At 46.4% G+C, this 13,693-nt stretch overlaps 1 protein-coding gene across 8 annotated transcripts in view; it reads left to right on the forward strand.

The window, feature by feature from the left end:
* The window catches only part of MLH1 (mutL homolog 1), a 40,164-nt gene that overhangs the window by 25,735 nt on the left and 736 nt on the right, over positions 1-13,693 (forward strand). For 6 of the 8 annotated variants that reach the window (XM_008171176.4, XM_065583694.1, XM_065583695.1 and 3 more), the window contains 5 exons: positions 4,815-4,923; positions 8,098-8,161; positions 10,539-10,703; positions 10,949-11,041; positions 11,731-11,844. In XM_008171176.4, the coding sequence (XP_008169398.2) occupies positions 4,815-4,923; positions 8,098-8,161; positions 10,539-10,703; positions 10,949-11,041; positions 11,731-11,844 (545 nt within the window). The remainder of the gene's footprint in view (positions 1-4,814; positions 4,924-8,097; positions 8,162-10,538; positions 10,704-10,948; positions 11,042-11,730; positions 11,845-13,693) is intronic. The other 2 variants (XM_042860296.2, XM_065583692.1) reach the window with 1 other exon arrangement.

Genomic DNA, 13,693 nt, shown 5'->3' on the forward strand with positions numbered 1-13,693 from the left:
TCAACGTTTTTTGTACTGCGCGCTCTGTCTTCCCTTTCGGTCTGCGGGAATGGTGCCCGAACTGCTGAGGAATATGCTGAAGATTCTCGCTAGCACATCACGTTTGGCAGTTGAGTTATTCCTTAAGATCCAAACTGACAGTGAGGAGTCCGACGATGATATCGACTCGAGTAATGCATACGACACGAGATTGCTTGTGACATTCACGGACATGCTCACCACGTGGAACAGCGCCTTTGGGCTCGGCAAACAAGCACTGAGTGGTGGGATCAAATCGTCGTGCAAGTCTGGGATGACGAGCAGTGGCTGCAGAACTTTTGGATGAGAAAAGCCACTTTCATGGGACTGTGTGATGAGCTCACCCCCACCCTGCGGCGCAGGGACACAAGATTGAGAGCTGCGTTGACGGTGGAGAAGTGGGTGGCTATTGCAATCTGGAAGCTTGGCAACTCCAGACAGCTACTGATCCACTCCAAACTGGTTTGCGATCGGGAAGTCGACGGTTGGAATTGTGTTGATGCAAGTTTGCAGGGCTGTTAATCGCATCCTGCTCAGAAGAACCATGACTCTGGGTAACATGCATGACATTGTGGCTGGCTTTGCACAAATTGGTTTCCCTAACTGTGGAGGGGCGATAGATGGGATGCATATTCCAATTCTGGCACCAGCCCACCTAGCTTCCGAGTACGTTACTCAGAAGGGGTATTTCTCAATGGTTCTCCAGGTGCTTGTGGATCACTGTGGGCGTTTCATTGACATTAACGCAGGCTGGCCTGGAAAGGTGCATGATGCATGCATCTTTTGGAACACTGGCCTGTTCAGGAAGCTGCAAGCTGGGACTTTTTTCCCAGATCAGAAGATCACCATAGGGGAAGTCGAAATGCCCATTGTGATCCTTGGATACCCTTTAATGCCATGGCTCATGAAACCCTACACAGGGAGCCTTGACAGCAGCAAAGAACAGTTCAACAACAGGCTGAGCTGGTGCAGAATGATTGTGGAATGTGCTTTTGGCCGTTTAAAGGGCTGCTGGCGCTGTCTGTATGGGAAGCTGGACCTGGCTGATAACAGCATCCCCACGGTTGTATCTGCATGCTGTACCCTCCATAACATTTGTGAAGGGAAGAGTCAAAGATTCACTCAGGCATGGAACTTAGAGGTTCAACACCTGGAGGCTGAATTTGAACAGCCAGAGAGCAGGGCTATTAGAGGGGCCCGGTGCGGGGTTGCAAGGATTAGGAATGCCTTGAGGGAGCAATTTGAGGCTGAAAGCCACCAGGAATGTCTGGTGCCCTGCATGGGAGTGAAGTGCAGTGGTTCCAATGTTAGTAGGAATCTGTGTTTGCTACGTATGATGCACTGACTTGCAGTGCCTGTTGCTTTCCTGGGCTAAGGTATCTTTTATTTTATGCAATAATAATGTTTTCAAAGCAAAAAAATCAATTTATTGAAAAGAAACATAACTGCTTAGGAAACAAAAAGGGCAAGGGGGTGGGGTGAGGAACGGGACAATCACAGATTTGCGTATGTCCTGTTATCATACTCAGCCTTCCTGTCTGGAGTGCTGTGCAATGAGTGCTGCACTTCAGGCTGGCTATACTGCATGGTGATGGGGGTTGAGTGCAGTGGGTAAGGGTCGTAGTTTTCAGGGCTGGGTGGTGAAGCTATAGGTGTTGGAGGCAGCTGGTGGCAATAAGAACCCGGATTTTGGGAAAAGTGGGTTGGAAGTGAGATGGGGGCACAAGAGAGAGTGTTTTGGGACAAGGGCTGCGGGCGGGGAGGGAGCAGTAGTGTTCCACCTGCATTGCTACGAGTGCCTGGATCGAGTCCACTTGGCGCTCCATAATGCTTATCAGCAGCTCCCTGCTTTGGTGCTGGTGATCTGCATTCTGCTGACGGACCCTCCTTTCACTCTCCCCCCACTCCTGCACTTTTTGATTTTCATTAAGGGAGTGCTGCATGACTTCATGCAGCATGTCCTCTTTGCTTCTATGTGTCCTCTTCCTGATTCTTTGGAGTCTTTCAGCTGTTGATAACAAGAACTACTGGGATCTCAAGGTTATATCTGTAAAGGCAAAATGCAACACTTAACAGAGGCAACATTGTTCGCACCAGATAGAGCAATGATTCCCCCGTACTTTAGGAGGGCAAGCACAGTCTACACAATAGCATAATTTGCCTGTCCCAAAGCGAGCGCACATAACCCATGGGAGCCCCAAAATGGTGAGTGAGCACAGGGTCAGGGGGACTGATTCTTTCACAGCTGTACTGTCCTCTGGGTTTCTGTGCCTTGGGGAGAGCCAACAGCTGCAGAGGGCCCCTATACTGAACACTGTCCCCACATTTTCCACAAGAATTTGTCCTGGAAGATATCTTGCTGCTGAGGGTGACCTGGGAAGTAAGGGAGGGTCTTCTACTAAAATGCAGCTTCCACCCTGGCCCATATGCAGCTTGCCTGTGTGTAGCAGTGGTCCCCCCACCCCTCATGGCACAGTGGCGCAGATATGTTTACCTGACTGGGACAAGGACCATGGTGGCTCTCCCACAAAACCAGCGCAAGCGCATTGCCCAAGTTCTGTCTGAGACCTTTGTAGAGATCACTGAGGCCGATTACCACAATGTGAGAGAGCACATCAACGCCCTATTCTGCATCTAGGCATGCATGCAGCCCTAACCCTCCTCGCCCCAAGAGCCCGCACCGAGTAAGTTCCTTCCCAAAATAAAAGCCGCTTACCGGCTCTGGTATTTGTCCTTCACCAAGCACCGGCCACCGCGACTGGCTACCTTCCTCCTGGCTTGAGAACCGCTCCTGGCTGCATGCATCTAGGGATGCCGGGGTGTCTTCCTCCGCCTCAGCACCCTCGCTCCCGCTTTGCTGATCCTCCTCCTCCTGCCTTGTTGGACTAGGCTCTGAAGTGTCCATGGTGGTACTTGTAGTGGAGGTGGGGTCACCCCCAAGTATCGCAACCAGCTCTTTGTAAAAACGGCAGGTCGCGGGGACAGCACCAGAGCGGTGGTTTGCCTCGCGGGCTTTGCAGTAGGCATTCCGCAGCTCCTTCATTTTAACCCTGCACTGCAGAGCGTCCCAGTCATGGCCCCTTTCCATCATGTCCCTTGATATCTGCCCGAAGGTATCGTAATTCCTACGGCTGGAGTGCAGCTGGGATTGTACAGCTTCCTCCCCGCAAACACTGATGAGGTCCAGCACCTCACCATTGCTGGGGATTGCCTGGTGCGTAGAGGCATGGTCACCTGGAAAGATTGGCTGAGAGCACTCCACGCCTGGCTGAGCAAACAGGAAGGGGATTTTCAAAATTCCCAGGGAATTTAAAGGGCGGGTCTGACAGTTGGTTACCTGAGGGCAGGGCAGTAGAGTTCAAAGTGATGACCAGAATGGCTAGAACAGGCATTGTGGGACACTTCTAGAGGCCGATCAGAGCGCATTAACAGACCAGGGCATCCACACTGGTGTTGCGGCGCTCCAGCTGGGACGCATCAAATGTTATTCCACTTGCCAAGGTGGAGTACCAGGAGTGCTCTAGCTGTGGAGTCCGAGCGCTCTATGTGCCTTGCCAGTGTGGATGGGTCGTGAGTTAGAGTGCACTGGGCTGCTTTAATGCGCTCTAACATGCAAGTGTAGCCATGCCCTTACTTATATAAGGATTTCACTGTGACAGGTAAAATACTATTCCCAGCTTGCAGATTCTTAGGGCAGTTTCCTCTCAGGTTGTTTCTCACTTTGCATCTTCTGCACAGCACAATCCTTGTTTGTTAGTGAGATTTAACTACAATAGGAGTGGCATCCATTCAAACATTCCAGCCCTATTAAGCTGGTCTAAGTATTGGAAATCCTATGGCATGACAGTTTTTGTCTAGCTAACTTTAATTGGTTGGTAACAAGATTCAGGGAAATTCCACAGCTAAGTAGGCCAGCATCTACAGATATCTACGTTGACTGCTAAGGCTAAGAAATCTTGACTCCTAGCAATCAAAAGGTTTAATGATGTTCTCTCTGAAACTCTTCAATGGCTGCTAGTACTGAATGCAAAATGCCATATCCTGGTGTATCTAGTTCACCCGCTCAGTGCTTAAATATGAAGGCATTGCAGTTGCAGCTATTCTGTAGCCACCAAAAAACTTCCCAGAATTTGAGCAACTGTTCCATTTTGTGTTACCCTTGAGAAGAAGCTAGAAGAATGTAACAATAGGCCTTTTTAATAGAATGGGTGGAACGGAGCTTCGTTTGAAGAGTCTCACTTTTTATTATAAGCTCACTTTTTCTAAACCATGAGGACAGAAATTTCTTGTGGGAAAGCAAATAAATAGCTAAGAACCTGATCTGCGTATATACTTAGTATCAGTGGGGAGTATAGCCTGAATAGGAACACCAGCAGGGTCAATTCTTAAATCTGATTTTACTCTGGAGGGTTTCTTTTGCATTACCAACTTTCTCTTAGGCACGTTTGGTATTTATTAATCTTTTTGGACCAGGAACTTCTCCAGTAAAACATGATAAAATTCAAGTAAAATATTCAAGATTTTTATTAATTGTTTTCATTCGTGGTTTGAATTTAATATAAAATTTCTCATTCATACATCATGTTTATCTATTTTAGGATTAAACTATTGGAGTGTTTAGAATTTCCTTTATGGTTTTTAGTGCTTGTTTATTTTGGACTGTTTGGACTGAAGTGTGATTCAAGTAGTAGTTTGAGATTTTCACAACTTGAATAATCAAGATACTTTGCAGACTATAGCAGATCTGGGCTGGGGGGAAGTTATATGACCTCATGTTGTTAGATGTATTATTCCAGGTCTTCAGGAGATGCTACGTGATCACTCGTTTGTTGGTTGTGTTAGTCCACAGTGGGCCCTGGCACAATACCAGACAAAGCTGTATCTTCTCAATACCACACAACTCAGGTAAACACACTGATTCATGCTGTTAGATGTGTTGTCAACAGTTGAAATAGCTGGTGAACACAACTGAGTAGTTAAAAATAAGAGTGAAAGAAATAATAGAAATGAGGTACAAAGGCACTGTGAATGCTGCTTTTGAAATCTAGCCAAATTGGTGATTTGAAGAGCACTCAAATGTTAAAGGCCTCAAATTTTTAGTCTATCTTAATTTTTTGTATTGATCCTGCAAAATTTATAGGCTGCTGCTACATAATTAAAATGCACTTTACTGTGTTGTGTCCCACTGACTAAAAACCCAGAGGATGAAAGGAATTTGATTCTACATCACACTTACCGGTACCATTCATTTGAATAGCTAAGTTATTGAAATGTCAAATAACCTAATTCTTTTAAAATCAGTTCTGTGCCTGATTACAGAGCCTGCAGAATATAGGGACAACACAAATTGTTTGTGTAAACCTACAAAAAACAACTACCAAATTTAGGCCCAACTGCCTCGAGGTGTCAAGTTATGTACTGTCTTTTATCAGCACAGAATCAGTCCTTTTCTCCCAGACTAACACCACACAGTTGAGAGATTAAGGGTTTGTCTACACAAACATTTAGTTCTTTGCAAGATGGGGTGTGAATCTACCCTGCAGTATGCCGATCTGATATGTGATATTTGTTAAGAGTGCTTTGGTCTAGTCCTCGTTGAAATGGGAGTAGATCAGAGTGCATTAATGAACTGTTAACCTGCACCAGCAGGATCCACATGGGTAGTTAGAGCACCACAGGGTTGAACTAAATGTTTATATAGCTCTAACAGGATGTAATAAGGTTCATTCTGCAGCTAAGGCCTTGTCTACACTGGCAAGTTACTGCGCAGTAAAGCAGCTTTCTGCGGTGTAACTCCCGAGGTGTACGCACTTAGGGCATGGTTACACTTGCAGATGTAGAGCGCTTTGAGTTAAACCAGTCTTCGTAGAGCGCAGTAGGGAAAGTGCTGCAATCTGTCCACACGTGACAGCTGCAAGCGCACTGGCATAGCCACATTAGCAGCTCTTGCAACGGCCACAGAGAGCAGTGCATTGTGGTAGCTATCCCAGCATGCAAGTGGTTGCAACGTGCTTTTCAAATGGGGGGTGGAGTGTGACAGGGAGTGTGTTGTGTGTATGTGGGGGGAGAGAGTGGGTTTTGGGGGGGCTGAGAGCATGTCAGCATGCCGCCTCTTTCTCTCACACACAGCATTCCACAGTAATGGTTGCTTTGTCTCGGGGCAGATAAGCAGCCAGCTGTCGGAAACGGAGCTTTGAAAGGGCATTTCCGCATTCCTACATTGATTACAAAACAATGGCAAGAGTGGCCACTTGACTGAAGGGGCGTATGAGACGTTTCCGGAGGCTGATCAGAGCGCAGTAATGCAACACTTCGTTCACACTGCGAGGGCGCAGCTAACATTATTCCACTCGCCGAGGTGGAGTACCAGCAGCGCTGTAGCCGCGGAGTCAGAGCGCTCTAGGTGCCTTGCCAGTGTGGACGGGTAGTGAGCCCGGGGCTCCTTTAATGCGGTGTAACTCGCAAGTGTAGCCAAGCCCTCAGTGCGCAGAAACTCCTCAATTGCAGCGTTGCAAAAAAAAATCACCTTGATGAGAGTCGTAAGCCTTAAAGCATAGAGGCTCCAGCGCGCTATCAGTAGTATAAACACGTTACAGCGCACAAAGCAATCAATTGGCCTCCGGAAGTGTCCCGTAATCCCTCAAGTGGCTGCTCTGCTCATGCGCCCTTCCCCTTTCAAAGCTCTTTTTCTGACAGCCCTTGCATGCTGTGCTGATCTGTCTGGGACACAAAGCAAACTATTAATGTGGAATGCTCGTGCTGTTGAACAGAGGCAGGTGGAGAGAGAGACAGAGAGCTGTGGAGGGAGGCGTGGGCTGATGGGATTTCCCCCACCCCCTGCCTCAGGACTGGTGGCGTCCTGCCACTGTCTGAACTTACAAGACAGCATGCTGACACACTCTGTCCCCCAAAACACACTGCCTCTCCTCCCCCCCCCCCCACACACTCCCTGTCACACACTCTACCCCCCTCCAACCCCTTCAGTTGAAAAGCAGCTGGCAATGTAGGAGGATGTCCATGGAACAATGAGATTGGGAAACCTGCATCATGTGATGCTGTGACTGCCCCATGAGGTATTGCAAACCCTTCCCAAAGCACCCTGCAGCCAGTTGCACAGTGGAATAGCTACCACAATGCACTGCTCTCTTTGCCTTTGCAAGAGCTGCTAATATGGATGCGCTCCACCATCACAAGGAGCACAATGTGGATGCACAACAGCGGTTTAATTCCAGCGCTTTAATAAAAGTGGTATAACTTGTTGTGCAGAAACTTGCCAGTGTAGACATACCCTAAGATCCACATACTCATCATCTTGAAGGTCTGTAAAGAGTGTGTATAGATTTTACTGACACTTATTTGAAAGAACAAAAGCATTCCTCCCTTGTTTTTATAAGGCTGTTAGTCACTGTATCTTAAACAGTACATGTGTATTGTTCCCATTTGTTACAAGATCTGTGGCTAGTACCTCCTCCCCTGTTCTGTTCCTCCTCAGCATTTCTTTGACTTGTAACCTGCAGCAAATGAATATGAAGGTTTAATGTATGATAAATAGGAACAAATGTATAGTAGCTGCATGTTAAGGGTATTTTAAGCTTTTTGCACCAGTATTGTGGAGACTACGAACACTAAGAAACATGCTCACATTTATTTGTGTATCTCATGTGCCTGGTGGTGCTATTGCTAGTTACAACATTTCAGTGACTTTTTTTTCTCTGTCTGTAAAAAAAACAAAACTATACAATGGAAGCTCGTTTATCTGATCTAATTGGGACCAGGCCAGATCAGATAACCAAAAATCTAGATAAACTGGAGAATAGGCAGCTGATGGTTCAGTTAATAAGGAAAGCTGGATAATGGAGGCTTAGTTAAATGGGGGTCTATTGTATTGCCAAAATCATAGTTTTATTAAAGGACAATCCATTCTTATTGTTGTTTCCCATAGGATGTTTTTCTCTCTCCTAAGTATACTGCTTTTTCCCCCACGATTCTGCCATTACAAAGTGGAGAATATGCACATGACAAAAAATTAGACAGAAATGGTCATTTCAATAATAAATTAACTCTTTTCCTTCCATTCAGCCAAGAACTCTTCTACCAGATTCTTCTTTATGACTTCGCAAACTTTGGAGTTCTAAGGTTGTCAGTAAGTATAACTTCCCTTCAACTTTTATATACAGGTTTTGGAGAGAATGATCTGATATAAAAGTTTTAACCTCACATATGTGGGGCTGGTAGCACATGTAATTAGTGACCACCTGTAAAAAGTTGGTCTAAGTGCATCACATAAGAACTCTTGGGCAGACACAGAGCTGGAATTCTCCTGGTCAGCATTCAACTGCCTTAATCATCCTTTCTCTTCCTGCAACCCTCTGCCTTATTCACTACATTACTTTCAAATTCTGCAACAACTGAGGCTGGGGTCCTACAAACAAATGCCTCCTTCACCCCTGATTCATCCCCAGAGCGGGTCCATTCTGACACACATGCACTAGGGGGCTGAATTAAGGCTACACAGGCAACCTTAATTTTAGCATTTCCTAACTATTAGTGCTTGATTTTGCAACTTTAATGTATCTTTTTGTAATTTATGTTCTATATGAAGTATGTTTATTTATACTGGTGACTAGGTCAAACTTCAGATATGAAGGTGGATCTCTGTTAAATGACAACCAGTATACATTTTTAAAAAAATGCATTCCCTTTGTGTGTAATCTCCTTTGCACTTACATGAAGTAGCACATTTTGATGATTCTACAGCTGCTGCAAGTTCTGATAGTGGTTGCTTTATTTATTAGTGTCAGATTCTGTTCCTTAAACAGCTTCATTGATGATGCACTAGATCAGGGGTCAGCAACGTTCGGCACGCGGCTCGCCAGGGTAAGCACCCTGGCGGGCCGGGCCAGTTTTATTTACCTGCTGACACGGCAGGTTCGGTTGGCCGCGGTTTGCCGTCCCAGGCCAATGGGGGCGGCGAGAAGCCGCGGCCAGCACATCGCTCGCCCGCACTGCTTCTCGCCGCCTCCATTGGCCAGTGGGGGCCACGATCGGCCGAACCAGCTGCGTCAGCAGGTAAATAAAACTGGCCTGGCCCGGCCCGCCAGGGTGCTTACCCTGGCGAGCCGCGTGCCGAACGTTGCCGACCCCTGCACTAGATTGTGTGTTAAAACATACCTTCTTTTTTGCTCTGTCTTCATCAGAAATGTATTGGGAAGTACCGTATTTTCCGGCGTATAAGACGACTGGGCGTATAAGACGACCCCCCAACCAACAGGGTGTAAGAGACAAGTTTTGGCGCATACGCAGGGCGCTTCTTTAGCTCTGGGTTTATTCCCAGAATCATTTATTCCCGGCCCTGGCTGCGCGCTCTCATCCATTAAAAGGCGGGATTCCCGCCTCTCTGCTCTCATTTAGCGCAGCGCTTCCCTGGGGCCACCCTGCGGCACTTCCCATAAGACTCCCAGCCCTGTGCTTCCGGAGAGCTGTAACAGTCGGCTCCAAATCAAGCCAGTCCGCCCCTTGGTTACCTACAAGCAGAGCCAGCCGCTCGGGCTGCCCTGCCCAGGACGTGCACCAGAAGAGGCGCGCTGGCTACTTAGGAGCCCTGGAAGCGAGCGGGCTGCGCTGCACAAGCTCTGGCCATGGGCTTGGACTTCAGTAACGTGCCCGGCTAATTCCCCCCTGCCCCGCGCTTCGCCGCAGGGTCGGTGCCGTGCCAGCCTGCACATTACACACAGACTAGAGCAGCCCCCCCCCCCCCAGGGTGCGGTGTCCGGTGCGATTGGGCACGTGGCAGTGCCCTCCCTCCCCCCACATGTGGGGCTGGTTCGCAGCCCTCTGGGCCCCGCGGGCTGGGGCTGCAGGGGACCCGGCTTGCCTGGCTTCCCGCACAACACGGCGTCCGGCGCACTGGCTCGGCAGCTGATAGGGCTCAGCGCTGTCTCTGGAGCCGGGACTGTGTTCGCTCAGCGTGGTCTTAATCAGCTGAGCCTCGATGGTCCCTGGCTCGCTCACTCTCTCTGTCCGGGAGCCGTCACCCCTTGGGGCAAGATGCCCTCCCGCCCCCCGCTGTTCGCCCCGATCCGCCCCTGGCCTGCTCCCGTGCGGATCGTGGCTCCCTTTCCCCGTAGGGATCCCCCCGCCCGGGCACTCCGCGGCAGCCGCAGCTGGTTCCCACGCTCCTGTCAGGGCGGGAGGGAGCGGAGGCAGCCGCAGCAGCCCGGGAGACATATGTGGTGCCGCAGATTCAGCTCGGAGGTTTCAGCACCCGGCGTATAAGACGACCCCCGATTTCGGAGAAGATTTTCCTGGGTTAAAATGTCGTCTTATACGCCGGAAAATACGGTACTTAAATATGCCATGGTATTTTGTAATGGGCTTTAGAGAAGGGCTTGCTGTAAAGATTCTTCTGTAGTCTTAGGGAAAAAAGTAAAATTGACTGCTGCATGAGGAACATCTGCATTTTGAAGGGTTGAAGTGTATGGGTGGTAATGATGATTGTATTGTACCTCGGTCACTTACAGGAGCCAGCTCCACTGTATGATCTAGCTATGCTAGCCTTGGAGAACACTGAAAGTGGCTGGACAGAAGAAGATGGCCCAAAGGAAGGACTTGCTGAATACATTGTTGAGTTTCTAAAAAAGAAGACTGAAATGCTGAAAGACTATTTCTCTCTTGAAATTGATGAGGTGATTACTGCTGTTGCTTCTATGTCATAAGGTTATTTGTATAACTCTTGGGTGTTGGTAATGCATATAGGAAACTGTATTTAATATTTTTGATTTGCTTTAAGGCTAGTACCAACCTGATAAATACTATCACTTACTGTACAGCAAACAGCAGTGTCTTGGGTTTGTAGATGTGTCTAGTAGGTAGATACATTATTATAAGACCCTAGGTATTTCACCATATAAAGAAAATGTTATGCTTACAGGATGGAAACCTTACTGGATTACCACTCCTGCTAGACAACTATGTTCCACCATTGGAGGGACTACCTATGTTTATCCTTCGCTTAGCCACAGAGGTATGGTGCTGTTCAGCAGTTAGTTAATGGGGAAGCTAACTAGTCTGCAAATGTTACCTTTTCATCATTGTCATTTATGAGAAAATGTGATTTTTAGATGTTCTCTAAAATGAAGTTACTAATAGACAGGCATGCAATAATTCAACCACTAAGAAATTCACCAGAAAGTGACGTGGGGAGAAGAGTTCATATATAATGTCATAGACCCAGTTCTGACAGAAGCAGTTGGTGCAAAAGTACAACTGCCAACATTCCTGCCTCCAATGACCACACACAGTACTTTTAAATATCTGCCAATGTAGTAATTATCACATTATAATGGTAATACAGATGCTGACATATGGGCAGTGCTCTAAACTTTTAAACTTCTAAAAGGAAAACTGCACCGATTGCTTAAGTCCATTCCTAGCTAAATATTCACTATATAAGAATACGTTAAAATGAATGTTTAGAAACTTTTGAAAAAATTGTACTTTGAAAGATAGGCAAACTTTTAGACTATTCCTTGCTTTCTCTGTATCCTAACCTTATACCACCAAATGGCCAAGACCGTAGCCTATTTTAAACTTTTAATTAACCGGGAAATAAGTTGACTCTATAGACTAGTAAGTAGCAGTAATGTTCCTTCAAAACTACTATTTCAGATACTGAAACAAATGTTTGCTCTCATCAAATTTCTGTTGTGACAGGTAAACTGGGATGAAGAAAAAGAATGTTTTGAAAGCCTCAGTAAAGAATGTGCCATGTTTTACTCCATTAGAAAGCAGTATATCGTGGAGGAATCTGACTTGACTAGCCAGCAGGTACAGTAACTGTATATGCTGCTGTAGTCACCTGGGTAAATCACTTGTATTGAATTGTAAAAACCTTTAAAGATGGCGTGCATGACTAGTCTCCCACTCTGGAAGTAGGTGAACTGAATAACAGTGCAGCAGGGTTCTGAAAGAATATACAGGCTTATCCTTTGGAGAAGGCTGCTTTTACAGGGCAAAAAGAATGTATGTATTTAGAAAAGCAACAGAGGGTCCTGTGGCACCTTTGAGACTAACAGAAGTACTGGGAGCATAAGCTTTCGTGGGTAAGAACCTCACTTCTTCAGATGCAAGTAATGGAAATCTCCAGAGGCAGGTATAAATCAGTGTGGATTTAGAAAAGTTATTAAATAAGACATTCCTATGTGCTTAGAAAGAAAACATTGTGAGAATAAGGTCTGAAAACATTGCCTCACAGCTTCCATACAGGCTGATTTCTCCCAAAGACTACCTCGTTCGTGTACTTTCAAAAAGTGTACATTCGGGCTGAATCTCTTAAATACCTAATTACTCTTTCAAAGTGCACAGATCAGTATCAACTAAGCACTTGCCAAAAGTTGATCAATCCTGTTGTGTGGAATTTGTTTCCTCTGAATAATGCAAAAGCAATAATAATAATAATACCACCTGTAATTTCACAGTTTCTCAAACCAGAGAACTAAGGCATCTCTAGCTGTTAGGACATTGAGCTGAGCTACAAGACAGCCTAATCCAATTTGGGCCCAGAATTTGTGGAAAAACTGGTGCACATTCTTGCCCCTCTTCTCTTCCCTCCCTCCCGGGCTGTGTATTGTTTTAATAGCACTACAATGTAGTGGATGTACTAACAAGTGTGCTATATAAAACAGGAAATAATTGTTCTGCTCTACTTGAGTGGGGAGGTATCAGGTGGAGTATTGTATCCAGCTTTGCTACCACACTTAGGGATGTGGACTATCAGCCAGAGGAGAGCAACACAAAAAAGTTTAGAAAACACGACCTATGAGGAAAGGTTAAATTGGGCTTGTTTAAACTAGAAGAGATGGCTGAGTTGGGGGATTATAAATCGTCAAGTATTTGAAGGACTGTTATAACCAGGGCTTTGGAGTGGAGCCTGGAGCTGGAGTGCAGAGCAACTCCAGAGCAGTGGAGCTGCAGCGGAGCCAGAGCACAGCTCCAAAGCCCTGCTTATAACAGTCCTTCAACTACTTGACGATTTATAATCCTCCAACTCAAAGTATTTGAAAGCTGTTATAAGCAGGGCTTTGGAGCTGTGCTCCGGCTCCACTGCAGCTCCACTACTCCAGAGCTGCTCTGCACTCCAAAGCCCTGGGTATAAGGATGGTGATGAGTTCTCCATGTGCAGGGAGGGTAGGACAAGTAGTAATGGGCTTAGGTTTGATATTAGGAAAAACATTCTAAGGAAAGGTTAAGCAGTGAAAGAGGTTACCTGAGGTGGCTGTGGAATCCCCTTACTGGAGGTTTTTAAGAGGGTAGGCAAACACCTCTCTACTTCTACTCAATCCTGTCTCAGCAAAGGGGGTGGAGTAGATGACCTCTTGAGGTCCCTTCGAGCTCTACATTTCTAAGATTGTTTCAGTAAAATCTCCACAAAAATTAGATCCTTTAAGTGATTAAAATGGCAGCAGATAACTCAATGGTGGCAGTTGTGCTGATTGTAAGGAAAAATATTTTCTACCTACTTCTTGCAAACTCAGCTTGAGCTGAAGAAGCATGTCTCATGAACAGTCCACAGCCCAAATTATGCTGACATTTGTCAACCCAGTCCCTTGCAAGTGAGTTACATGGGAGTAGATGACTGGACTTTCATAAACCATTGTTTGTACCAGAAAACATAGTC

This window comes from Chrysemys picta, chromosome 2, assembly GCF_011386835.1.
Source record: "Chrysemys picta bellii isolate R12L10 chromosome 2, ASM1138683v2, whole genome shotgun sequence".
NCBI lineage: Eukaryota > Metazoa > Chordata > Testudines > Emydidae > Chrysemys > Chrysemys picta.